The sequence below is a fragment of the Poecilia reticulata genome, chromosome 16, assembly GCF_904066995.2.
Source record: "Poecilia reticulata chromosome 16, P_reticulata-male-v2, whole genome shotgun sequence".
In the NCBI taxonomy this organism is placed as follows: Eukaryota; Metazoa; Chordata; class Actinopteri; order Cyprinodontiformes; family Poeciliidae; genus Poecilia; species Poecilia reticulata.
This window is the reverse complement of record NC_088845.1, coordinates 32,719,275-32,744,541: the sequence shown is the minus strand read 5'-3', so window position 1 is coordinate 32,744,541 and position 25,267 is coordinate 32,719,275. Positions and strand designations below refer to the sequence as shown.

Genomic DNA, 25,267 nt, shown 5'->3' with positions numbered 1-25,267 from the left:
ACAAGAAAAATCTCCTTAATTTAAGATATTTAATCTTACTAAGATTTCAGTTTTTGCAGTGTAGTAAATTGGGGGCTTAAGACGTTTCTTTGGTTATGATAAATAATGACCCTGGGACTCACGCCAAGTCTCTAAAATTATCTAAGCTGTAACAAGTGCACGTTATTAATAAGAGAGAGAGCTACCATTAACAAATGTGGTTTTTGTTCACGGGCACCGGCGAGCTACTCCGATGTCTGATACAGGAACTGAAGCAGGTCATAACGTTCGGATTGAAGGTAGTTAGAGCTTAGACGTGTCTCTCTCGCAGCCAGCTTAAACTAAATGTCCTCTACAATTCAGCCGTGGTAATACCCAGGAATTAGAGGCGTTTCGGACCCATTAGTTGGAGAGCTGGTCAGTAGTCAGTCCGTTAGAGTTGGGAGGTGTTAGGGGCGTGGCTGATTACTGTGTAATAACTATATATATATATATATATATATATACATACATACATATATACACACACACACATATACTTTTTTGTCATAGTACCCCCAAGAATTTAAAACTACTTTCACCCCTGAGCATAAAGTCCAGTTTTCAAGTTCGGCCTGGAAGGATTTCATTAATTCATGATAATGCCCGGATTTTTGTCGGTTTTCGAGGGACCAATAAGCTCCTTAAAAAGACTGGCGCGATGCCTGGAGCTTTTCTCATCCCGGAGCTGCTGCCTGATGGCCGGTTCAGAGTGAACAGCGTGCACGAGTGCTGGAGGTATATTTATACAGGTGAGCGGATAGACTGAACACTGCGGGCAGCTGTGCATTAGATGATTACCACAAGTGTAGCTTTACGAATGGAACTGAAAATTGATTTCATATCATTCCGGTTGCAACAAATGGGTGGCGGTGCTCATCATGGCGGCATGTAGTTGGTAGATGACTTTCTGTATGTCACGAAGGAAAGAGTCAAATCCCGTCGCTGGAATATTGACATTTTTTTTATAAACGTTTTTTATGAGCCTGGCGACCCAGTTTGAGCCCATCCAATCCAATCCAAATTAATTTATAAAGCACTTTAAAACAACCACAGCTGATACAAAATTAACAAAAAAGTCTTTCAAACAACCACCTGAGTGTAATTAATGTATGTAATGTGTTTAATTTTGTGATAAACTTACAGAAGTAAATGGACTTTTCAATGAAATTGCAATTTATTGAATGGGTCTATATATTGGGTTGATATTCTCATCAACACCAAGCCACAGGAACAAATAAGATACAAGTCCAGCACATTTTAGAGGATTTCTAACAGTGAAGTCAACAGAAACAAGATGAATCTGAAAACTCCTGCAGAAACTCATAATCTGGATGTTGGTTTTACCTGATAAGTAACAGAAACGCTACCTGAAAGTTTCTGAAAAAACAGGGAACATGTACAATTACTACTTTGTTCTCCTAGAATATATACACAATGAATAATGAGCCACGAGAATTCCAAGATAATCAGTGCTTTGGATTCCTGACCAGTAGGCCTTAAAATCCATCAGCCAACCTTTAACGTGGTCTGACAGCCGTGAAATACCAACAGGCTGGAAAGTTCTGAAATATCAGGTCTAAAGAGCAGATGTTGAACTGCAAAACAACGGCACACCTCTAACTGGGTCTGTTTTTAGGTGTAGTTCAGGAATATGTTTGTTTTGTTTGTTTTGATCTGAACCCTCTTCCACTTATCGTGAGCAGTGTGATCCTCTACAATAGCGGTTCTCAAGGTGGGCAGTACCGCCCCCCAGAGGGCGTTCAGAGGACGGCAGGGCGCGCTGGCGGACATTTTTACAAAAGGGGGGCGATGGGATTCCTTTGGGGGGCGTTTGGTCGAAGGTAAACTTTACACCTTAAATACACAACAATACCAGTTTAGACTTTGAGCAACTTGGTAAAACTGTATTGTGTAACATTAAATCATGCTTGGCTACAATGATATCGATGGCAGCTCTTCTTGTATTCAGCGTTTGTTAGCTTCTGTTAGCTTCTTGGCGCAGCTCCTCTCCTGCTACTGGTAGCTCACGGCATCAGTTCCAGAAGTGACGGTGCTGTGATTCACTTTGTCTGGTATTTCTGTACATATGTTTTGGCAATTCTTTGATCATGTCAAAGCAGCAACTTATATTAAAAAGTGTTTTATTTCCGTTTGAACGCTTCCCGCTTCCATGGAAGGACAACAGAAAATCGCTCTTATAAACATGTAATTATTAGAATCACGATACCTTCACTTTGTATCCCTCTGAAAAATGAACCCATTTAAATAAAGATATCCCTCCATGAGTGATACCACAATAGAGAGCGTTCATTTTATAGCGTTAAAACCGGAGCTGTAAGTGGTCCGGTATGAAATGGGCGTGATAGAACAACGGTACCATAGCACTTTTATATTTAAATAATCAGAATACCGAAATTGTTTCCGTTGTTGTAAAAGGTTTATGTCAGTCTGTCTTTTCCCCATCGATACGCTTACCGACCGCTGCGCACCACAGGGGGTAAAAATAATAATAATAATAATTTTTTTAAAAACCGACGCGCTCATTGCGCAAAAACTCTGAAACAGGAGAAGAGGGACATAAAACGAAGCAACGAACTAGATGTGAATTATGGCATAAAAACAGAGAATCTGACGTTGAACAGTGAAAAATGAACACATGATGTGAAAAACATGACGATTAGGCGGCGCAGCAGGTGATAAGATTACTGATGGTCAATAAACGATCAAATAAATGTAGCAACAGGAAAGAAACTAAAGTGGACATAGCAATAAACCAAGAGAGGATAAAACTAATCAAAGGAAACTAAATGGAAATGGATGAATAACAAAATGCAAAAATAAACTAAGAAACTAAAGTAAATACAGAGGAATAAACTGGTATGGCAAGACATTTCTAGCAATAATTAATACAGAGGACTGTATGGCAAGAATAAACAGACACTATTTCCAGATAAAAGGTAAAATAATATTGTTGAAATGTCATGGGTTTGTTGAGACCATATCTAATACTGAAAATAAATATATATTACAGACCATAACAGTAAATAACTTATCGCTTATTTATGTTTTTAATTAGATTGTATATATTTATTTCTTCAATATTATTTTTTATGTCAGTGTTAATGTCATGAGGCTGATGACTCCATGACACTTTCAATTTGACTCATTAGGATTTGATTAAGAACCAGATTTGTTCTTTGTAATTTCTGTCCAGTAAAACTATTAATCTGTAAATCAATAGACAGATCTATATAAAGATGTAATCCATGTCTCTGTCTATTTGTATGGCATTAAAAGGACCTGGAACTTTTGTTTTTCCACTGAAAGCTCTGGTTTGCACAGTAAATGCCATGTGGGTGAAATTTTATGGATGATGCTCTGATGTCCCATTCTCCTGAAGGCAGCACAGAGCTGCACCACCAGAAACTGACAGAAACACTGAAGAGACGAAGAGTTATGATTAATGTAGTTAATTATAGCTACATTAATGTAGCTATGTTTTAATGTTGCAGAGCTCAGTCGTTTTGCAAATAGTTAAAAGTTTTGCAAATAGTTAAAAGTTTAAACTGGCATGTTGCACATCTTTTATCTGGTCATTTTGTGGAATGTTTAACAACTTGAAAATGGCAAAGAATAATAATTTTTTTCCACTCTGGCTGCTGTTAGGCCTACTGATTTTAACTTGAATGTTCATTGCATTTTTCATAGACACCTGTGAAAATAATTTCTATTTTCATGGCTTTTTTGTTCTCTGGGAAATTATTTTTGATGAAAAATACATAAAACAAGCATAAAATCAAAACATCTACAATAGTGACAGTAGTATTAATAATAAAATAATGGTCAGTGCAAAGTAGCCTACAAATTATTTGGTGGAGGGCGGAGAGGGACCTGGATAAAGGCTAGGGGGGCGCTGGCCCGAAAAAGGTTGAGAAACACTGTTCTACAACAAACCTGGGATTCATCACCAGCCGTCTGAAGAAATATGTCCATGTGATGTAATCCATAGCGTCCTGCTTGGACGAGATGGTTCCGGCTGCAATTTCAGCATTCAGATGGTCCGACAGCACGCTGAGGAGGCTGAGGACACAAGGACCAGAGAGAGATATTGATGAGTGGCTGAGCTAACATCCTTTGCTGCTACACACAAAAAAAAAAACGTCACTGTATTATACCCAATCAATACCTACAGCACCAGCCACTGTTGTGGATAAGTGAAAGATTATCTTGCACTGAAATCTGTCAGTTTTATTTTTTAAAGTTCAATCTTTAATATGTATGGATTTACTCTGAGGTGAAAAGAATCTCATGTTTAGAAATACCAACTTTATCTTACCCCCAAACTCACTAAGCAGAATAGTAAAGAAGGCTAAGAAATCTCCAAAGCTCACTGTTAGACAATGGAAGCAAAAATTGGAATTTTGGGGTCCGGACGTCTCCAAAGCAACCATAGGATGCTAATTACATACTCAAAAATATCTTAGGAGTTATGTCAAGCAAAAACCTTTTCTGCCAGTTACCAAGTAGAGAAGCCAGAGGAGTTTACTAAACTCTACTGGAACTTTAATTGGAAATGCTCTGTGTACTTTATACAAGGAGGAGATGCAGGCATTTGTTGCGCAAAAGAGGAAATGCAGCAAACAGATGCCCGTTACCTGGACTCAACAGGGAATGGTTCATAGAGAAACTTCTTGTAGAAATCCTTCTTGATGTCATGGACCAGAATAACTGCTTTGCCCTGGTCATCAAACTGTGGACGACCAGCTCGCCCCATCATCTGCAGGACATCTGGATTCATAATGCAATATTACAACAGACTGTTTTTTTCAGCCCATGTTGCAACTTCTTTTAAATAGGCCAATCTGTACACTAATTTTACTCAAGTGTAACTGTTGTTATTTTTTTTCCATTATTTTAACTTTTTTTTGTCTAAGACAAGTTCACAAAACTGGTTAGAATCAGAAAACAAAGCAAAGTAAGAAGATACTTTTGAGTTTTAAAGGACAGTTTGGTGTAAATACACTCCCCAGCCACTTTTTTTATTTAGAACTGCCTTAACACTGTGTAGGAAAGACTCAACAATCTGTTGAAAACACCCCTTGGAGATTTGACTCCATATTAACATGTTTTGGCTGAACATCCATAATGTAAATTTTCTGTTCCAGATCCCATCTATGCTCTGTTGGATTAGAGTCTAATGACTGTGGAGACTATGAAATACATTGAAGGCATGTCCAGGAAACCAAGTGAGAGTATTGATCTATGTTATATGGTATATTGAAGCAGCAATCAGGGGGGATGGTTATACTGAGGTCATACAGGGATGGACGTAGTCAGTAGTCGTCTAATTTTGACAGACTTGCGGCCTCATTTTTATGTTCTTGTGTGACAAGTGTGGCATCTGGGGTGGATTTTCTGCTGCTGTTGCCAATCTGCTTGAAGGCTTGGTGTATCGTCCATTCAGAAATGGCATTCATCATACCTTGGTATGATGGTGGTGGTAAGCGTTTATTGGAGACACTGCTACGCAGTAAATTGAGTTCTGCTGTGGTTTACTATAGTGAAGAAAGAGGTGAATAAAAAAGCAAAACTCTCTGTTTACATTCTGAAAATTACCCACTGTCTTGAGACAGGGATCAGGACTGACAGAACGAGAACCCAGCTCCTGAAAACAAGCTTCCTCTGGAGACTGGCTAGACTTGGTCTTTATGACAGGTTAAGGAGCTCAAAGCTGAACCGCTTCCTTTCCTCATTAAAAGGGATAAGTTGAATTGGTTGGGCAAATGATCAGGATGTTTCCTGGATGCCACAACTACTTTTAAGAGCCGTATCACTGGAGGTAGACCCTGGGGATTCCCCAGAGCTCACTGAAATATTTCGCCAGGGAGTGGGATGTCTGGAACTATAACTGGAACTGTTCTGTGTACTTTATACAAGGAGAGACGTTGGCATTTGTTGGAACTGTTGCCCCTGTGATCTTATCTTGTATAAACAAAAGACAATGGATAGATAGATGGATAGATGGATGACACTCTTTCTCGAAAAACCCTCCACCTCGAACCAGTCCGGCCCCCATGACCATTGATATCAACATACACTTTGTTTATGCTACTGCCGGCCACTGAATACTTTTTCTTTTTTCGAATACTGTAAAGCTGAGAAATGTTTCTATTGAAATCAGCAGTTTCTGAAATACTCAGACTTGCCTGACTGCCAAAAACAGCCAGTCCAAGTTCAAAGTAAGTTAGATCCCAAATCTGTCCGTTCTGATGTTTGTTTTAAACTTCAGTATTTCGTCCGCACCACTTATTGATGGGATTAAGTTCATGTCATGTGATTGGCTGCTTTGCTAGTTGCATTGACAATCAATTAATCACGTGTAGCTCAAAGTGGCCATTTAATGTATTTGGTACATATCTATACTACACTGACTTTATCAGATGCAGAAGTGAAAATAACCAAGCCTGTGTACCTGTAATGGGGTAGTCCACATAGCGCCTGGATTTTCCATCGTAGTATTCTGTTCCCTTGACAACCACCAGGTGGGCAGGAAAGTTTACTCCCCATGCCAAAGTACTGGTGGCGATCAGAACCTGTTAATGTTTTTTACAGAAATGAAAACGTAACAAAAAAAATATGATAATCTAGAAGATAAAAATCATCACCAAGTCTATCTTTCATATAACAACTACAAGACACAATCCACAAGACAAAACAGAACAGGTGCTCAGAAATATCAGCATTCAGTAATAATCCTTTAAACAACAGAGGGCTAAAGGAAATCACTAGTGGACTGCAAATATTTGAATGAAATGATTTGTCCCAAATGTCATTTAGACATGAATGCCATGTCTGAATGGACAACACATCAAACCTAGCTAAATTTCTTTCAATCATGAAGTAAAATTAGTAGGAATGATGATTCTATACTTTTTACCAAGTTTTAGATTACTTGTAAACAATGAAATATTAACGAGTGAGTATGCTGTTGCAGCTCATACCTGGATCTTGCAGTTGACAAACAGCTCCTCCACAGTCTTTCTGTCCCTTTCATGAAGACCTGCATGGTGCATGCCAATCCCAAAGGCTAGGGTCAGCTTCAAGTTGGAATCTCTCACCGTGGCAATGACGTCCTCTATCTGCAGACGGATTAGAGCAAAACAAATGTCAGAAACACACCAGACCAAAGAGGACGAATACTTTCCGAGGGTTAAGACTGGTCTCTAGTTTCATGATAGTGCTTGTGTGAAAAAAAAAGTTATTCTGTATAACTTTTTATACAGAATAATTTTATATATTATCCCTCCGATAACACATCGAAATAAACAGCTTGTAGCAATATATTTGTGCAAATAATGCTAACACTAACCATAATGCTATATGAACACGTTGTCTTTTCCTGGAATCTGTAGTCAGACGTTAAGAAGATGTAGTTACCAGTGACGGTTCAAGTTCTCACTACCCTGGAATTCATCGCAAGCTGATCATTTTAGCAGGATTTGGCTGACAGTTTGGGAATGTCCCCGTCATCCCTCAGCCAAGCAAACACCTGGTGAAAATGAGCATCTTAGGAACTACTTCTCAGTCCAACACTCCTAAGAACAAAGTGGAAGGCTAAATGGAGAACCGTTGTTGTGATAAGGTGCTGAAGTCGGAGTGTCAAAGATCAGGAGCTTCTTAAAGAGAAAGAGGCCCGAGGACTTCTGGGTGGAATGCATGAGGAGTAGACGCACGCTTGGACTGCTGTTGCATTTGTGCTTTATATACTTCCGTGAAACCCCATCTCTTTTGTAAAGATTAAAGTATTTTATTTTTTTGTAGTTATTATTTCTTGTAAATTTACTTTGTCATGTCCAAGGCCAAAGGAAAATCCTCTGAACGAGAAAAAGACGCATCGCCAACTACTGCTAGCATAACAATCGCGGACATTAGCTCGCTCCTTAGCAGTCATAAAGAGGCCCTGTCTGCGGAGTTCAAGTTGTCTTTTGAGTCTCTGAACTCCACACTGGACAGCATCAACTCTACTATGACAGATCACTTCAGCGTATTTGCTCTTTGGAAGATAGTGCAACTGCTTCTGACGTGCGCTTGCTGCAGGTGGAGAAGGTGTGTGCTAATCTTTAAAAAGAAACTGAGACGCTGAGAGCTAAAGTGGTGGATCTGGGGGGGCGCAGCAGGGGCCAAAGCATTCGCATTGTCGGCTTACTAGAAGATATAGAAGGTCCTCGGCCATTCTCATTTTTTTCTCAGCTTTTGACTGAGGTCTTCGATTAGACACGCTCCATTCCCATCCTGAGATAGATCGAGCGCACCGCAGCCAAGCCCGCCCCGGGATCCCGTCCTCGCCCTATAATCCTGCGCTTCCATAGATTGAAAGAGAAAGACCTAATTATCCGCGAAGCCCGCAAGAGGGGCGCACTGTCTTATCAGGGACATAAGATCTACTTCTATGATGACTACAGTCCAGAGCAGGGGTGAAAGTAGGCGGCTGCGGCCGGGTACTGCGTACCCCTAAAAGATTTAGCGGGGGTACGCAGTACCTGCAAAAGAGGGGTGTCGTGAAATCTGGTATGAGTATGTGATATCTGTCCAGGCGCACGCAGAAAACGGAATAAAGGCCTGAAGAGTAACAGTATACCCTGTATAATGATTTGATAATGATTATAAGTGATAAGTGACTATGAAGTGATAACAAACATACCAATGAAGAAATGTCTGTAATGTATGATCAGAACATATATTCTGTACTTTTAATCAAGTGAATGTTATAATAATGTATGCTCTGTACTCTTAATCAGTTGATTTTATTACATTATGGAAGACTGAAAAGAAAAACACTCCTCACTGAGCGAGAAACAAGGGTGGGGCAGAATTAGAAACAGATGGTCAACGAAAAATAAGGGAAGTGCCTCGATGGAGCAAGGAGGCAGAAATGAGTCATCAGAGGCTTGAGGAAGAGTTCGGTACTTCCCGCAGGCAACCTTGCCTTGCATGACATCAGGTAATGACATAATGCAATGGGCAGGCTCCATGGAAACACAACACAGTCCTGCCTTGCGAACCGCCCTGGGTTGGAAGGCATAAATACTGATGTGCGGGGGAAAAAGAGCGTTCTTCGTCCGCGGCGCAGAAGAGGAGCCACCAGAGGAAGCAGGCTAAAGATCAGCAGAGGACTACACCCCGGGACCGAGGGAAACTTACTCCACGACTTCACGCCACCTGGAAGGGACGAGCTCCACCCGCCACCAACCCTGGTTCCAGATCCGACCAACTCCTCTGCCTCTACCCAACGCTCTCCAGAATCACCGCAGCCGACTTGGAAAAGAGACGGAGGTCTTTTAAAGACAAAGAGTCTGCACGTTTAAAGGACAGCATGAGTCTTCTCTCCGCTTCTCTTCAGTAAAGAGGACTTTGCTCCGGCTGGACAAAGACTCTGACCAAGGACATCTAAAGATTACAGCTGCCGAGACCAAGAACCATCGGGTATGAGTTGACCAGCTTCCCCCAAAGCCTCGCTCAGTGAATTTAGTGAAACAGGTTAGGGATGAGAACAAGGATAGGATGTGATTGATCCTAGTTGATTTCATTATATTTTTGCCTCTTTTATAACTTTTGGGAATTTAACCTGTTTTCATATGCCCCTGCTAAAGCTTGCTTAATAAAATTGTAATTCTAAAATTCTAATGAGAATTGTGAACAGTGAGTTTAATTGTGTCAGTCTTAATTATTGTTGGTTCTCCTAAATGTGGTAAAGTTAACAGGCATGATTCTAGAAACAGGGTGGCTTTGTGTTTTCCTCTGGTGAGTGTTAAAATAATGACCCTGGGACTTGAATCTAAGTCACTAAACTTAATCTAGCCGTTAACAAGTGCCGTTATTTTAGGAGAGGAGCTACCATTAACAGGAGTGGTTGTAGGGGTTATGCCGCTGTCAGGGCTACTCAGCGGATTGCTCTTCAACTGTAAAGGGTCATAACTTCTGGATCGAAGGTAGTCAGAGCTAGACGAGTCCTTTCCGACCCCAGTTTAAACAGATAATTCTCCACAAACTATCTCTAGGGTAAGACTCAAGTTTCTGGGGGTTTTCCGGACCTGTTAGACAGAGAACTGGGCCGTAGTGAGTCCAATGAGTTGGGAGGAGTAGGCGGGACTTACTATTGGGTAGTAACAGACAGGGGAGCGGCTGTCTACTGTAAAAAATCAGTGGGTGCACCCACTAATCAGCCGTGACTGATTAGTTTTTCAAGTACAATCTAAAACACAATCAGTTAATAAATCGCTTTTCCCCCATTTCATATTGTTTCTCAACTGTTTGTGCTTTGTTGGAGCAGGGGCGCAATATATCGATCGCGGAAGGTTTTGAGTCGATCTCGGCATTAGATGACAAACTGAACACAGCCAGGAGGCTGAGACCAGCACGTCCTCCTCTGACTCCTTATCAAAAAGTTATTAACTTTATTAAAGAACAACAAAATGAATAAAATCAATAAAACGTGTTAAAATTTTGACCCAACAAAAAATAATAATCTCAGTAATTATTGTTTCAACACGGTGTTGCGCAATTCTATGCGTTTCGGTTCCATTACCAAAATAACTAGCAGAGCAGGAGTTTGAAATTAACTAATCAACCACGGCCGCGCTCATTAATAATCGAAAAATAAATATAGAACCTGAAAACCTAATATCGAACGGACTGAATGTTATATTTTTAAAGTAATCTCTGGTAGGCTTGCGGAGCGCAGGCGGTTGCCACGGCAATGGGTGTGCTCATAGGCGTAGGAAGCGGGGTGGATGGGGGGGGACATGTCCACCCCAATATTAGAGACAGTCACATTCGTCCCCCCAATAATTTCACCGCAGTTGCGAAGAATTTTAAAATCTTCCACTCGCATGCTTTTATTTTGAAGGCGCATAACAGCGCATTCAGCAGAGCGCTTCCTCCCCCTCCCCCCTCTGAACGGCTCAGAGTAAAGGCAGCAGAAGAGTCAGAGAAACTCCGTTTGAATGAGGTAAACTGTCTGTCAGGAATGTTGCCATGAATATCGCTCGTTTATAACATCTTGTTGTCAGTTTACTTTCATATATAGAACTAAATCTTTTTGGTTAAGCCGTTTTAATTCTGGAATAGTCACATGTCCAAAATTGTACTGCTAACTTTGTCTAAAAGTTAGCTAGTCTAGTCACAATGAGACTGAATGAGACAGAAACAGCAGCAAAATTAGCCTTTTTATTATTTAAACTCAACAACACCTGATCATACTCGACCACTTAACATGTATTTATATTATATTATATTATATTATATTATATTATATTATATTATATTATATTATTTAGATATATAGGAGAACAGCAGTGCTAGAATGATGTTGAAGAAAGGTGAAGAAGCTCTGGTGAGGTCTTCATTTAGTTTATTGAAATATGTATTAACTGTTTTTAATTTTTAAATAAACTAAACTATTTTATTATGAGAGGAGCAGATCAGGGAAGACATAGGAGAGCCAGGTGGAGTTTCAGAGTGTGAAGATATAAAAATTATATTAATTTCAATAAAACCAGAAAGGAGAACGGGTGCAGACTGATGTCAGGTTGATTTCTTTCAACGTTTCAACTACATTAATCATAACTCTTCTTCTCTTCAGTGTTTCTGTCGGTTTCTGGTGGTGCAGCTCTGTGCTGCCTTCAGGAGAATGGGACATCAGAGTATCATCCATAAAATTTCACCCACATGGCATTTATTGTGCAAACCAGAGCTTTCAGTGGAAAAACTAAGGTTTCAGGTCCTTTGAATGCCATACAAATATGAGACAGAAACATGGATTATATTTTTAATCTTTATATAGATCTGTCTATTGATTTATAGATTAATAGTTTTACTGGACAGAAATTACAAAGAACAAATCTGGTTCTTAATCAAATCCTAATGAGTCAAATTAAAAGTGTAATGGAGTCATCAGCCTCATGACATTAACACTGACATGAAAAATAATATTGAAATAAATATATCAAATCTAATTAAAAACATAAATAAGTGATAAGTTATTTACTGTTATGGTCTGTAAGATATATTTATTCTCAGTACTAGATGTGGTCTCAACAAACCCATGACACTTCAACAATATTATTTTACCTTTTATCTGGAAATAGTGTCTGTTTATTCTTGCCATACAGTCCTCTGTATTAATTGCTCGAAAGGTCTTGCCATACCAGTTTATTCCTCTATATTTACTTTAGCTCAGTGTTTCTCAACCCTTTTCGGGCCAGCGCCCCCCTAGCCTTTATCCAGGTCCCTCACCGCCCCCCAAAAAATTGTAGGCTACTTTGCACTGACAATTATTTTATTATTAATGTTACTATCATTATTTTAGATGTTTTGAATCGGCGCACCGATTATGTTTTCCGGTACACTTCAGCGCGCCTTACGCTCCTTCACCTCGCGCACATAACGGGGTAAATGTAGCGAGTTTTACCCAAAACCTATCGGCGTCTGGAGGAGGGGGGTTGGGGGGAGGCGAGCGTATGTTTCTACGCTCCTTCATGGGGGGTGCCGATTTATGTTTTCGCATCCACCTGAATAATGTGTAGTTACGCCCCTGCCCATGACACTTCAACAATATTATTTTACCTTTTATCTGGAAATAGTGTCTGTTTATTCTTGCCATACAGTCTCTGTATTAATTATTACTCTAAAGGTCTTGCCATACCAGTTTATTCCTCCGTATTTACTTTAGTTTTAGTTTATTCTTGCATTTAGTTCTTCATTCATTTCCATTTAGTTTCATTTGATTAGTATTATCCTCTCTTGGTTTGTTGCTGTGTCCACTTTAGTTTCTTTCCTGTTGCTAGATTTATTTTATCGATTATTGACCATCAGTAATTTTCACTCATCACCTGCTGCGCCGCCTAATCATAATGTGTTTCACATCATGTGTTTATTTTTCACTGTTCAGCGTCGGATTCTCTGTTTTTATGCCATAATTCACGTCTAGTTCGTCGCTCCGTTTTGCCCGCTTCTCATGTTTCAGAGTTTTGCACAATGTGCGCAGCGTTTTTTTTTTTTTTAGCCCCTAAGGTGCAGGGCGGTCGGGAAACATATCGATGGGGAAAAGGCAGACTGACACAAACATTTTAAAACAACGGAAACAATTTCTGCATTCTGATTATTGAAATTTAAAAGTGCTGTGGTACCGTTGTTCAATCATGTCGGACCACTTACAGCTCCGGTGTTAACGCTATAAAATGAACGCTCTCTGTGGTATCACCCATGGAGGGATTTATTTATTTAAATGGGTTCATTTTTCAGAGGGATACAAAGTGAAGGTATCGTGATTTTAGTAATTATGTTTATAAGAGCGATTTTCTGTTGTCCTTCCATGAAAGGGGGCAGCTTTCAAATGGAAATAAAACACTTTTTAATATAAATTGCTGCTTTGACATGATCACAGAACTGCCAAAACGTATGTAGCTACATAAATACCAGACAAAGTGAATCACAGCAGCGTCATCAGCCGGTGTAACGCTGAACTGATACGGAGCTGCGCCATGAAGCTACAAACACTGAATAGAAGAAGAGCTGCCATCGATACAGTTGCAGCCAAGCATGGTTTAATGTTACACAATACAGTTTTACAATGTTGCTCAGTCTAAACTGGTATTGTTGTGGATTTAAGGGGTAAGGTTTACCTTCGACCAAACACCCCCCAAAGGCATCCCAGCGCCCCCCTTTTGTAAAAATGTCTGCCAGCGCCCCCTGCAGTCCTCTGAACGCCCCCTGGGGGGCGGTACCGCCCACGTTGAGAACCGCTAGTTTAGAGGAAAGAAAATTGTACACTATTTCTGATAACTGCACATTATTTTTATGTCATAATCTTGTCCTTACTGTACAGTACATTATTCTAGTTATTATTTTAATATTTTTTTTATCTGTGTAAACCTACCACAGTGCTGTTGTTACATCTGAATTTCCCCACTGAAGGATAATAAAGAAAATATTTCTACTATATTATAAAAATCCCAATTGTATAAAAATATAAAAGTGTAGCTCTTGCAGAAAAAAAGCATGCAACAGGAAAGGCAAATACAATTTCTCAAGATTTTCTCATGAGTTGGCACACCTTTGCCAACTGTCCCAAATGCCATTCCGAAGACACGAAGCACACTGTTTCAAACTGTTGGTCTAATTCAAAACTATTTAATTTGTTAAAGAGCATTTTAAAACAAACAAAACAACTTTAAAAAAAAGCTTACTCTGAACATTTAGATATCAACACCAATGATACTTATTAGCAACAGCAGTATAATATTTGCCATTTTTAATCACAAACTCACCAATAAACTCAGGTTGTAGTTATCCCTGTTCAGCAAGTTTAAGCCACAGCCTGAAGTCAGACTGTTGTGTTTTTGATGCATGTACTTATCTTTACTACGTTGATAAGGTTTTTATTGTGAAGGTTTGCCAAATTAAAGCTACAAAAAAGTTATAAGCCTTCAAGTAATCAGCCTAGCTGGCCGGCCCAGTGTGATCAGATCTTCAGATACGATGCTGGTAGTTGGAACAAATCTGTAATCTTTTCTCTGAATGAAGGCTGATTACTGCGGTTTGGAAACAGGACAGGGTGTCAACATACCATTCTCTCATCTTGGTGCAGCCACTGCTTGGGGTTGTCCTCTGTGGCCAGATAGGCAATCAGGTCCAGGGCAGTCAGACGGGTTTGTCTTCTTGATGACACAAAAATCAACACTGGCTTGGCAGGTGAATGACTGCGTATTGCTACAAAGAAATGTTCAGAAATATATTGGCTAATACTTCTTAGGATTGAATAGGAATTTTCAAGTCCCACATCCAACACATAATTTATGATAAAAACATACATATGTTGATGCTTTCTATCTCAGCAGCTGTTTTCTCTGTAATGCTAAATGTTAGACAAATCTTTTTGCTTAAAAACCTTTAGAACCTGATCTCACAGTATCTGACACAGAAGACGACTGCTTATGACTGTATGAAGACATGAATGTGAATGTGCAGCTGGACCTTGGAAAGTGGGTTTGTTCATGCTGGCCATTCGGGGACAGTAGTGTTGTCCTGGGAAACCATGAATGTGAACTTCCAGTGGGACAGGACGCACAGATGGACGGAAGTTAAACAACCCCACCTGTTAGACAGCACCAGGGAAAATGGACAAAAGGGAAAAAAATAGAAAATGAATGAGAGCAGCTGGAAAACTGAGGCTCCCTCTGGCTGTGGCATGAAAGCAGCAGGACACTGGTGGCCTTTTCTTTAACCTGTGATGTGCCTGACTAACTGGATCTGGTATTCTGGTGTGTTCTATCCTGAATGTCTAGAAATGCATGAGAGCGATGGAGTGGGCTGGGCAGCTTCCATCCCAGCAGCAGCGAAGCAGCCAGATTTATGGATGGCACACATTCCTCTGGGGTTACTGGAACTGGACCTTTCTGTGATTCTGAGCAAACACGAGGATAACACACTTATTGTGCTCTGCAGAAATAAGTAAGAGACTTTAAAAATAATAGTGGATCCAGCCCTGTAACACAAGTGAGTTCTTTAGGTTCTTCAATCTAATTTAGCCCTAAACCTAATACTTCTGAGATACAAATTAAAAATCAATTTTTTCCATTTTTTTCCGCTTATCCGGGGTCGGGTCGCGGGGGCAGCAGCTTCAGAAGGGAGGCCCAGACTTCCCTCTCCCCAGCCACTTCTTCCAGCTCCTCCGGAGGAATCCCAAGGCGTTCCCAGGACAGCCGAGAGACATAGTCCCTCCAGCGTGTCCTGGGTCTTCCCCGAGGCCTCCTCTCGGTGGGACGTGCCCGGAACACCTCACCAGGGAGGCGTCCAGGAGGCATCCTGACCAGATGCCCGAGCCACCTCAACTGGCTCCTCTCGATGTGGAGGAGCAGCTGCTCTACTCTGAGTCCCTCCCGGATGACCGAGCTTCTCACCCTATCTGTTAAACCAGAGCTGTTTAATCATGTAACACTATTATTAAATGGTGCTGCTGTTTGATACCCCTTGCACCACTTAAATCCACAAGTCAGGGATGATGTTATAATCAATAACTCACATAGGACATTGTGCTGCATTCACAAGCACTCCAACATTCTGATATTTACTCATTTAAACACTAGTTCAGACAGACCATGTGTTTTTTACAGTTCACCTGTTGAATTCCCAGCCAGTCAGCGAGGTCCCGAGCATTGGCCAGAGCTGTGGACAGACCAACCACTCTCACTGCCTTTGCAGTGTGAGAGGAGATGAAGTTAGTCCTGGACACAATTACCTCCAACACAGGGCCTCTGTCCTCACCTGGACACACAGTTCAATTTACATACGCATGTCAGCAGCAGAGAATGTGTCAGAAAATGTAGTTTATTTATCTCTACCTCATCATAGCTCTTTAGAGGTAATAAACACTCTCAGAGAGGTCATCTGGATGTATATGCTGCTTTTCATAACCACATAACACAGAGTGACACCTACCCAGCAGGTGGATCTCATCTATGATGAGAATGGCTACTTTCTGAACATAGCTCCTGTTCTGCCAACTTCTGCTCACTCCATCCCACTTCTCTGGTGTGGTGACAATGAGGTCAGCTTGTGCAATAGCTCTCATATCTGGAGTAACGTCACCAGTCAGCTCTACTACTCTTCACACACAAGAAACAGGAAAAAGAATGACAGCTCTGCAAAACTGGTAAACTTACCATCTTATCACAACTCCTGAGAGGTGGAGCTTTTCTATGAGGAGTGTCACTTACTTTTTCCCCAGTTTTTCTTCAATCCTGATCTTCCAGTCCTCAATTCTCTCTCTCACCAAAGCTTTTAAAGGGGCAATGTAGACAACCTAAATGGCAACAATTAAGAAAAAAAAGGTCAGGAATGACTTGATAAGCTGAGCCATCAAAAAATTACACCTTATGTATGCGAAACTTCTGTTTTGATTAATACAGAAAAACATGTGAGAAAGTCAAAGTTTACAGAAAATAAAACCCAGCTTCCCGTATTGCTAAATATTTGCAAAGTACTTCTACATTGTTTCCAGAATCAATGTGACAGTGAAGACATCCAATAAACTCAATTAGAACTGATGCAAAAACACACACAAAGCAAAAAGAGCCTCAGTCAGTCTAACCTTAGAGGAGGGATACTTGCTGAAGACCCGGAACATGGCAAGCTCGGCTGCAATGGTTTTCCCAGAGCCTGTTGGTGCCCCCAGCAGCACATTGGTGTCAGTGTGGTACAGTGTGTGGAAGATCTGTGTCTGGATGGGATTAAAATGAGTGAACTTGTATAAACTCTCAAACTCTTGGTTCCCCAGAGCTGTCACAGGCAATGGCTGCAGGTCCAGAAGTTCTGAGCAGAATAAAAGAGGAAAACCAGAATGAAATCCAACATATCCACCCGGTTACTGTTGCAACAAAGAGCCATGCATGACAGCAAATATATCTAGACACAGAGTGTCACAGAACAGAGCGTGTAGAGATATCCTAACCAAGACAGGAATTATACTGAAGATTCGAGATCAACCCTGCACACAATACAACAATACAGCTACAACTTTACATTTACTTTGTAATTCATCAGTTGTACACAAACTAAAACTATATTAGCTTAACCAAATCGTCAAATCAAGTTAATCGGAAATAACAGAAATTTAATTGGACAATAGATAATTTTAACTTCATGTGGCAAAATTATCCACTCCTTTTTTTTTTTTTAAATGAGCTGCTGTACATCAAGATTCTTCAAGACCTCTTCCATTGGGAGAAGCAAGTTGACCTCATCATGTGCAGTAATGCAGCTGTCTTCTGAGCCTAAACTGCACGGTCTACCTGTGACAGGAACCACAAACTGACCACAATAATGCTGCTGGGTTTAAAGAGATGTGTGGAGGATATAAAAGCTCACATTCATTACACAGTACATTCAACAAAACCTTTCAAAACAAACATGTCTCTTTAATATAATCACAGCACTGATCGCTGATGGTTGACGTCCTGTGAAAACAGGGAAGCAATCTCTCAGCTCATAAAATGTATATTTTGCCGAATCACCCTACTATTTCCTTCTCCCACCCCTAAGAAGAGTCCAATGTTAGATGAATTCTTTAAACATCAGGCTTCACATATGACCATCCAGGTTATTATGAACTGTTACACATTTTAAGCCACATTTCAACCATTTATTAAACAATGCAAATGAGGTGGGCTTTCTAAACACAGCAACATCTATTTTTTCCAAGAACAGCATGCACTGTATGTCAAAACTTTACAATAGAAAACTTGCATTGCTATTTACTTAAAGCACTTAAACTCCAATGCACTATCTTAAAAACTTGGTTACTTGGAAAATACCCTAATTTCTAGACAATTGAGTGCACCTGAATAAAAGCCACACCTAATAACTTTAAAAAGAAAACAAAATTGCACATATATAGACCAAACTTGTAAATAAAATGCAGGTGTAACATGAATACATTTGCTTTGTGGACACAAGCAAAAAAAAAAAAAAAAATTATTATTATTTGTTTGCTTGTAACCCTAACCCTTACCCTATATATATATATTAGAGATGTGCCGATCAGGTTTTTTCCTGCCGATACCGAAACCGATCACCCATGAGGGCCGATCACATAATAATAATTTTTTAAAAATCATAAACACTACCGTTTACATTATGTGGAAAAAGGAACCATGAATTCACCTTAATTTAGACAAAAACTTTTTTTAAATAAATTTTTACAAGAAGAAAACTAAACAAAACAGGCATTGTGCAAATTGTACTGCTATTGATAATACTATCTTTAACAGACTGATAACATATAAAGGCTCCGAAGAGGCTAAATAATGCAAAGAGAAAAAATAAAAACTCAGTGATTCTTGAGAATAGGGACAAAATATATTTTTAGTATTTCTTTATTTGTTTTAAGCTATTATACTATATTGAGTTCTGCTCCTGGACCAGGGCTTTTACCACCGACTACAATGTTTAAAATAAAAAATATTCAGCAAACACCAGGAAAATATACATTGTTGTGCTCACATGACCCAGGTTAGTTTAGTCAGATATTTGAAAAAAATTATATTTTGTGTATATTTTATTCAAATTGTGTGCTTTATCCATAGGACCTGTTTTGTCCCTATTCTCAAGAATCACTGACCTCTCAACATTGCCAAAAAAATTCCGGTATAAAACTTAACATTCAAAGGCAAATACAGGTTCCATTACAATAAACAATCCTGAGTTACTGAATGTAAACTTCCTGTTAGCATGGCGGCTAGCTGATTACTGCTAGTTCTGATTGGCTGTTTCTGACTGAGCGGAGTAATTATGCAGAACTGGGAGGAGATCGATTATTTTTTTAGAGATTATCTGTCTCATGTTAGTACAGCGAAAGTTTTAATACATATGTAAAATGTATTTTTTTAAGTTAGATGCTGCAGCTTTAAGCAGAGGTTCGGTGTGAGAGTCACTACCAGGTGGAGCAGAAGCGACGCTCCGTCTGTCAAATATTACTACCTGTAGCGTGTAACAGCGGTTCAACAGCAAGAACAGAAACAGATCGCAGCTCAAAGACTCGAAGACTTAAATAATTTTGCGGGTTATTTGTTTAGCTTTCTGACCGTCATGCTAATCCGGGTGAGTGTTTGTAGCTGTGCGCTGCTTTGCCTGCTATCTGATCCTCCATATGTCTTTTTTACTGCAGTGAGCCTCGATGTAGCCAAACTCCGTCAAGTATGGCATTGTTTTTATGCCATATAAGATTCGTTGCGTTGATGCATTTTGACGTGCTTCAATTTTCCGCCGCAACACGCAAACTTCCCCATTCACTCAGTGCGTTATAGTTCCACATCGCTTAGGATTTGTTGCTGCGCGTTTGCGCAGTGTGAAGGAAAGAGGAGACCAGCTGCACAGGCAGGCTGCGAAATGAGATGCAGGTGATCGGTTTGTGTGATCGGCAACAAGAGACCGTGATCGGCGATCACCAATCATACACTTTTTCACGGAAATCGGCCAATTATGATCAGTGGCCGATCGATCGGCACACCTCTTATATATATATATATATATATATATATATATATAAAACAAACATGTTTTTTGATAAAAAGAAAACACTTTTTTCACATTTTACATCAACAGTCGGATGTTACTTCTGGCAAAAATGATGAAGAAGACAACAGGAAGTGTTAGGATGATGATGGTTTGTAGTTTGTTAAATTTTTTGGAAAGTGTGCAGCTGCTCCACCAAAGCTCTCACAGCATCACACAGTTGATAAGTTGTACGTCATTCCAACATGCCGAATGCATGACTCTCCTGTAAAATCGGTGACTACAGTTTCCCCAAAGTGCTGCATACATAGCTGCTTGTCATGCCAATGCCTGAATAAGACGTTGATGTCTCCTCTGATGGCTTCTAGATGATGTGCGCAAGTGCCGGCGCTGAATTAAGAATATATTCATGTAAGTGTTAACATTTCTTACTGCCATATATTTTAATGATGTGTCGTGTGAACTAACTTATTCACGTTATTTTAACTTAATTTCTTATTTAGTGGGAACACTGGAATTGTGTTTTTCGACATTGGCAGAAAATAGACAACAATTTGTGCGCATTTGTAATGGAAACGCAGCTATAGACAACCATCTTCTTCCTGTCCACTTGAACTAAAACTAAAAAAAATCATCTTCTTCAGTGTTGGACCTGAACAACCTCAGATTACTTTGTCTCCCACTTACTCAGTCTGTTTCTTGTAACTCTTAATGTCACTTTCGTCTAGAACAGTGATTCTTAACTTTTTTTGGGGTACCGAAACCACCAGTTTCATATGCACATTCACTGAACCCTTCTGTAGTGATAAATAAAATATATTTTTTTTCCCCCCAAATTCAAGACATAGGGGTGACCCAACTAGAGCCTAGTTGGGTCACCCCAAGATCACTAAGTCTTCTTAAAAGGTAGAGTCTCTGAGAACAGTTCTTCAAAATATAGTCAGTGTTTTCAGCAAAGTTGAGCTGACTGTCCCGGAACAATCCAAGGTATTTAAAATTTGCCACAATTTCAACAGGTTGGCCATCGAGAGAAACTGGAATCACTTTAAGGTCTTGTTTAGATCATTTAATTAGCTCTATATTCTTAAGAGAATGAAAAATTAATAATAAATAATAAAGACTTTGAGGTATTCTGATTTAGTAATGTAATTATATTAGTTGTGTTACCACCTCCACACCACTAGAGGCAGTAGCAACCCAGAAAAGATGCGACTAAGGAGAAGATTTAGAAGTACACCGAAAGCTACAGAATTTGGTAAAAACTGAGCTTTGCTGAAGTAATTAAAGACACAAGTTCAAATCCATGCTGAGAGTGGAGCTCCTTCAATCAGTGCTCCTCCGCAACACTGATTGGCTAAGCAATGTAACGTGATCCTCTGCAGCAAGTGATGGCAAAGTGGTGGGCGTCATCACAACTTTACAGAAGTGTGTCTTTACCTCCGTGGCAGAGGCTCCGCCGAACCCCTGAGACCGACTCATCGAACCCCTGGAGTTCGATCAAACCCAGGTTAAGAACCACTGATCTAGAGGCAAATTCGCTCTTGAGCTTATGCCATCCTCTTCATCATGCAGAAGTCCAGCCTTTGGAAACTCGTTGGCAGTCCACATATTAGCTACATCATCAACCCTGGTCCTCGAGATCTACTGTCCTCTAGTTTTAGATGCATCCTTTCTCCAACACAGCTGAACAAATAAATGACTCATTCAAGAGGCAATTCAGTCATTTGATTCAGCTGTTTTGGAGCCAGGATGCATCTGAGAGGTGAAGGACCTAGACAAGGCAAGGAAACCCCTGCTTTAACTGACTGTGTTCAAAGTGTGTCAATAAAGTAATGGCTTAGTGCAGAAATTACGGCACAAGAAAAAGTGGAGTACTTCTCATGTGGGAGGTTTTCTGCTTGCAATAATAAATCCAGTGGCTTTCTTGAATTTGGTCGAACATTGTGTGTGTGTTTGCTTGTGTGTACCAGTGTGTGGGGGATGTCGCTCAGGTAGAATGAGGTTCTGGAAGTTGATGATGCACACAGCCTCGGCTCCAAGCCAGCGGTCCGAAACTGCCTTAATGTAGTACTGGGAAGGTAACGGCTCAAAGATGGGAATGGTGAATACTATGTGCAGAGGCTCTTTGGTTACCACCTACATAAAGAACCAACATACAAGTCATTAAAAATTACACACTCCATCCTTAATTTAGCTAAGGTCCAAAACAAAAACCAACCTGTTTCTTCTGCAGGAGGAAGTACTCAGAGTGGTAGATGTGATCATTGATGGAGTCTTCCACCCACAACCACCATGGCTCACCCACAGACCCGTGGACCTGAAGTATAAGTAAAACATAACACCTATCAAGATAAGAATCACAAAATGCTTCAACAAACAAAATACACAAACCAAAGTGAAGCAAAGGCAGATTAAAAAAGATACGTTTTTTGCTGGCCTTAAACTTACACTCTGCTGATCTGAAAGTCAGAGGAAGGGAATTCAAAAGTCTTGGGTGCCACCAAAGAGAAGGATCTGTCTTCTTTAGTTTTTCATTTTGTATGAGGGACAAACAGCAGGTATTGGTCACAGTATTGTTTCCCAACCCTGGTCCTCAAGGCAAACTACCCTGCATGTTTTTTGATTTCTCAATGTGCCTCATTCAGCTGATTGCAGCTCAGCAAATACCTGTTAATTGAAATCACCAAGGAAACACCTAAAACATGCAGGGCAGTGTGCTTTGAGGACCATGCTGGAAAACACTGGTTTTCTCTTCATTTAGCAGAAGAAAACTTTCAGTCATCCATTTTTTAATTGAATACAGACAGTTTAGTCAAATGTGCAGTTTATTAGACTTCATTAAAGAACTCGAAAAGAAATATACAACATAAAAATGATGGGAAATATGCTAAAAAGATAAAACCATTGAACGAAAAAGGGAGCAGATAGAGCAGAAACAATAGTCCCAAAAAAGAGCCCTCTCTGTCCTGCCAAAATGAACAGGACAGAGAGTGGGATCTGTACGTATGTAAAGAAAGTTGATCTATCAGACAAGTAAGAGGACAACAATTTTAAAGCAGAAGCTGGTATAACAGCCCAACCTCTCAGCCTCTCTATTAGGGTCAGATGACGTCAGGTTTAACATAAGCAGCACAGAATATTTTCCTGAATCACTGTGCATCAACATATCAATGGAGAATCTAAGAAGAGCTGTTTCAGTTTCAGTTGAATGTGATTTATGAAGCCCTGACTAAAACTGGTCCAGAATACTGTGATGATCCACAGCAGCAGTTAACTGCCTGGCCGCAACCTTCTCAAGAATCTTTGAGTTTAGAGGTGGCTCTGTAACGGCTAAACAAAGAAGAATCTAAATTAAACTTTTTTAAGAGTGGATAGATGACATCACTCTTCAAACAAACAGAACTTAAAGAAACATTTACTATGTTCAGAACTTTACAACCAATGATCTCAAAAAAGCAATGATAACATGTCCAGAGAGCAGGAGGACGCCTTCATGACACTAACAAGCTTAACTAGCTCAGGAAGGAACACTGGGGTGTCCTGGGTCTGCCTCTGGGCCTCCTCCCGGTGAGAGGGGGTCCAGAACACCTCACCAGGGAGGCGTCCAGGAGGCATTCTAACCAGTTGCCCGAGCCACCTCAGCTGGCTCCTCTCGACGTGAAGAAGCAGCGGCTTTATTTTGAGTCCCTCCCGGATGACTGAACACCTCACCCTATCTCTAAGGGAAATCCCAAAATCCCTCAGGGAAAATAAATTTCGGCCGCTTGCATCTGTGACCTTGTTCTTTCGGACATGACCCAAAGCTCATGACCATAGATGAGGGTAGGAACATAGATCGACCGGTAAATCAAGAGCTTCGCTTTTTGACTCTGCACTCTCTTCACCACAACAGACCGGTACAACGCCCGCTTCACTGCAGACGCTGCACCAATTCGCCTGTCGACCTCCCACTCCATTTTTCCCTCATTGGTGAACAAGATCCCGAAATACTTAAAATCCTCCACTTGGGGCAGGACGACCCTCCTGACCCGGAGAAGGCACTCTATTCCTTTCCAGCTCATTTGGATTTATTCATTTATTTATATAGCTATGAATTTTTAGTTTATTTATTGAGAAGATAAAAGAAAGAACTTTGAATACATTGATCAACAGGTTTTGCATGTCATTCAATACATTCTCTCTTTTGGTTTTCTCCACAGAAACACATGCAGACGCGCACACACAAATAATACACATGCGCAATAAAGTACACGCAGTAATGTTAGCTAGCCTGGTTTGATAACTAGTGTTAGCTACCTTCAAAGAAGGTTGATTCGTGACAATAACACTGTCAGTATTCACACACACCCACGCGCACACACGCGCGCACACACACATTTATGAGGTAAAAACAAAGATAATAATTATTTGTAAAAATTCTTGCTGTGTAATTATTATTACTTAGGGGTAACACTTAGGACTCAGTGTGTACGGTTCACAAAAAATGCTTTCCTGACAGTCACAGATGGTAAGAAACAAAGATTTCCATTAAATTCAATAGAAAATGTCTGCGGGCCATTTTTGACCCACTCATGGAAGAAAAAGGTAGTGATATAAAACATGCTATTTCTTAAAATGTATAAAAGGTCAATTTAAAAATTGGAATTGCGTGATACAAGTAAAGTGTTTTTTGAGGAATACCTGGAATATGAAGTGATGAACATTTTTCATTGCAAAGATGAGTCACTGAGTTACTTCTTCAGCATGCCATAAAATTTGGCAAAGGCCTGATAACGAGCCATTAATTTGATTCAGATGTGCTGAAGTAGACAGTAGACCCTGATGGTTGGCTGGAGATGCCTGGTCTAGATGTACAAAGCTGGTAAAAACAACTCCATAATGATGGAGCCACTGACAAATGTCATGGAATTCAAAGTCCACATAATTAGGCCCGAGCAGCGAAGCGCTGGCGAAGGCCTATTGTTTTTCAAATGTTTATTAGGCCCGAGCAGCTAAGCGCTGCTAAGACCTATTGTAATTGTACTGTTTATTAGGCCCGAGCAGCTAAGCGCTGCGAAGGCCTATTGTAATTGTACTGTTTATTAGGCCCGAGCAGCTAAGCGCTGTAAAGGCCTATTGTTTTTCAAATGTTTTTTTTTTTTCTCCTGACAAATGAATTGGCTTTTTTGGGGGTTTA

General features: G+C 40.2%; 1 protein-coding gene across 4 annotated transcripts in view; it reads right to left on the bottom strand.

The window, feature by feature from the left end:
- Positions 1-25,267, bottom strand: part of ascc3 (activating signal cointegrator 1 complex subunit 3) — a 368,031-nt gene that overhangs the window by 40,969 nt on the left and 301,795 nt on the right. For all 4 annotated transcript variants that reach the window (XM_008432857.3, XM_008432855.2, XM_081597178.1 and 1 more), the window contains 12 exons: positions 22,310-22,408; positions 22,059-22,227; positions 17,171-17,391; positions 16,797-16,882; positions 16,519-16,685; positions 16,199-16,344; positions 15,055-15,175; positions 14,648-14,790; positions 7,023-7,160; positions 6,494-6,614; positions 4,677-4,809; positions 3,976-4,101 (listed from right to left, as the gene is read on the bottom strand). In XM_008432857.3, coding sequence (XP_008431079.2) covers positions 3,976-4,101; positions 4,677-4,809; positions 6,494-6,614; positions 7,023-7,160; positions 14,648-14,790; positions 15,055-15,175; positions 16,199-16,344; positions 16,519-16,685; positions 16,797-16,882; positions 17,171-17,391; positions 22,059-22,227; positions 22,310-22,408 — 1,670 coding nt within the window. The remainder of the gene's footprint in view (positions 1-3,975; positions 4,102-4,676; positions 4,810-6,493; positions 6,615-7,022; positions 7,161-14,647; positions 14,791-15,054; positions 15,176-16,198; positions 16,345-16,518; positions 16,686-16,796; positions 16,883-17,170; positions 17,392-22,058; positions 22,228-22,309; positions 22,409-25,267) is intronic.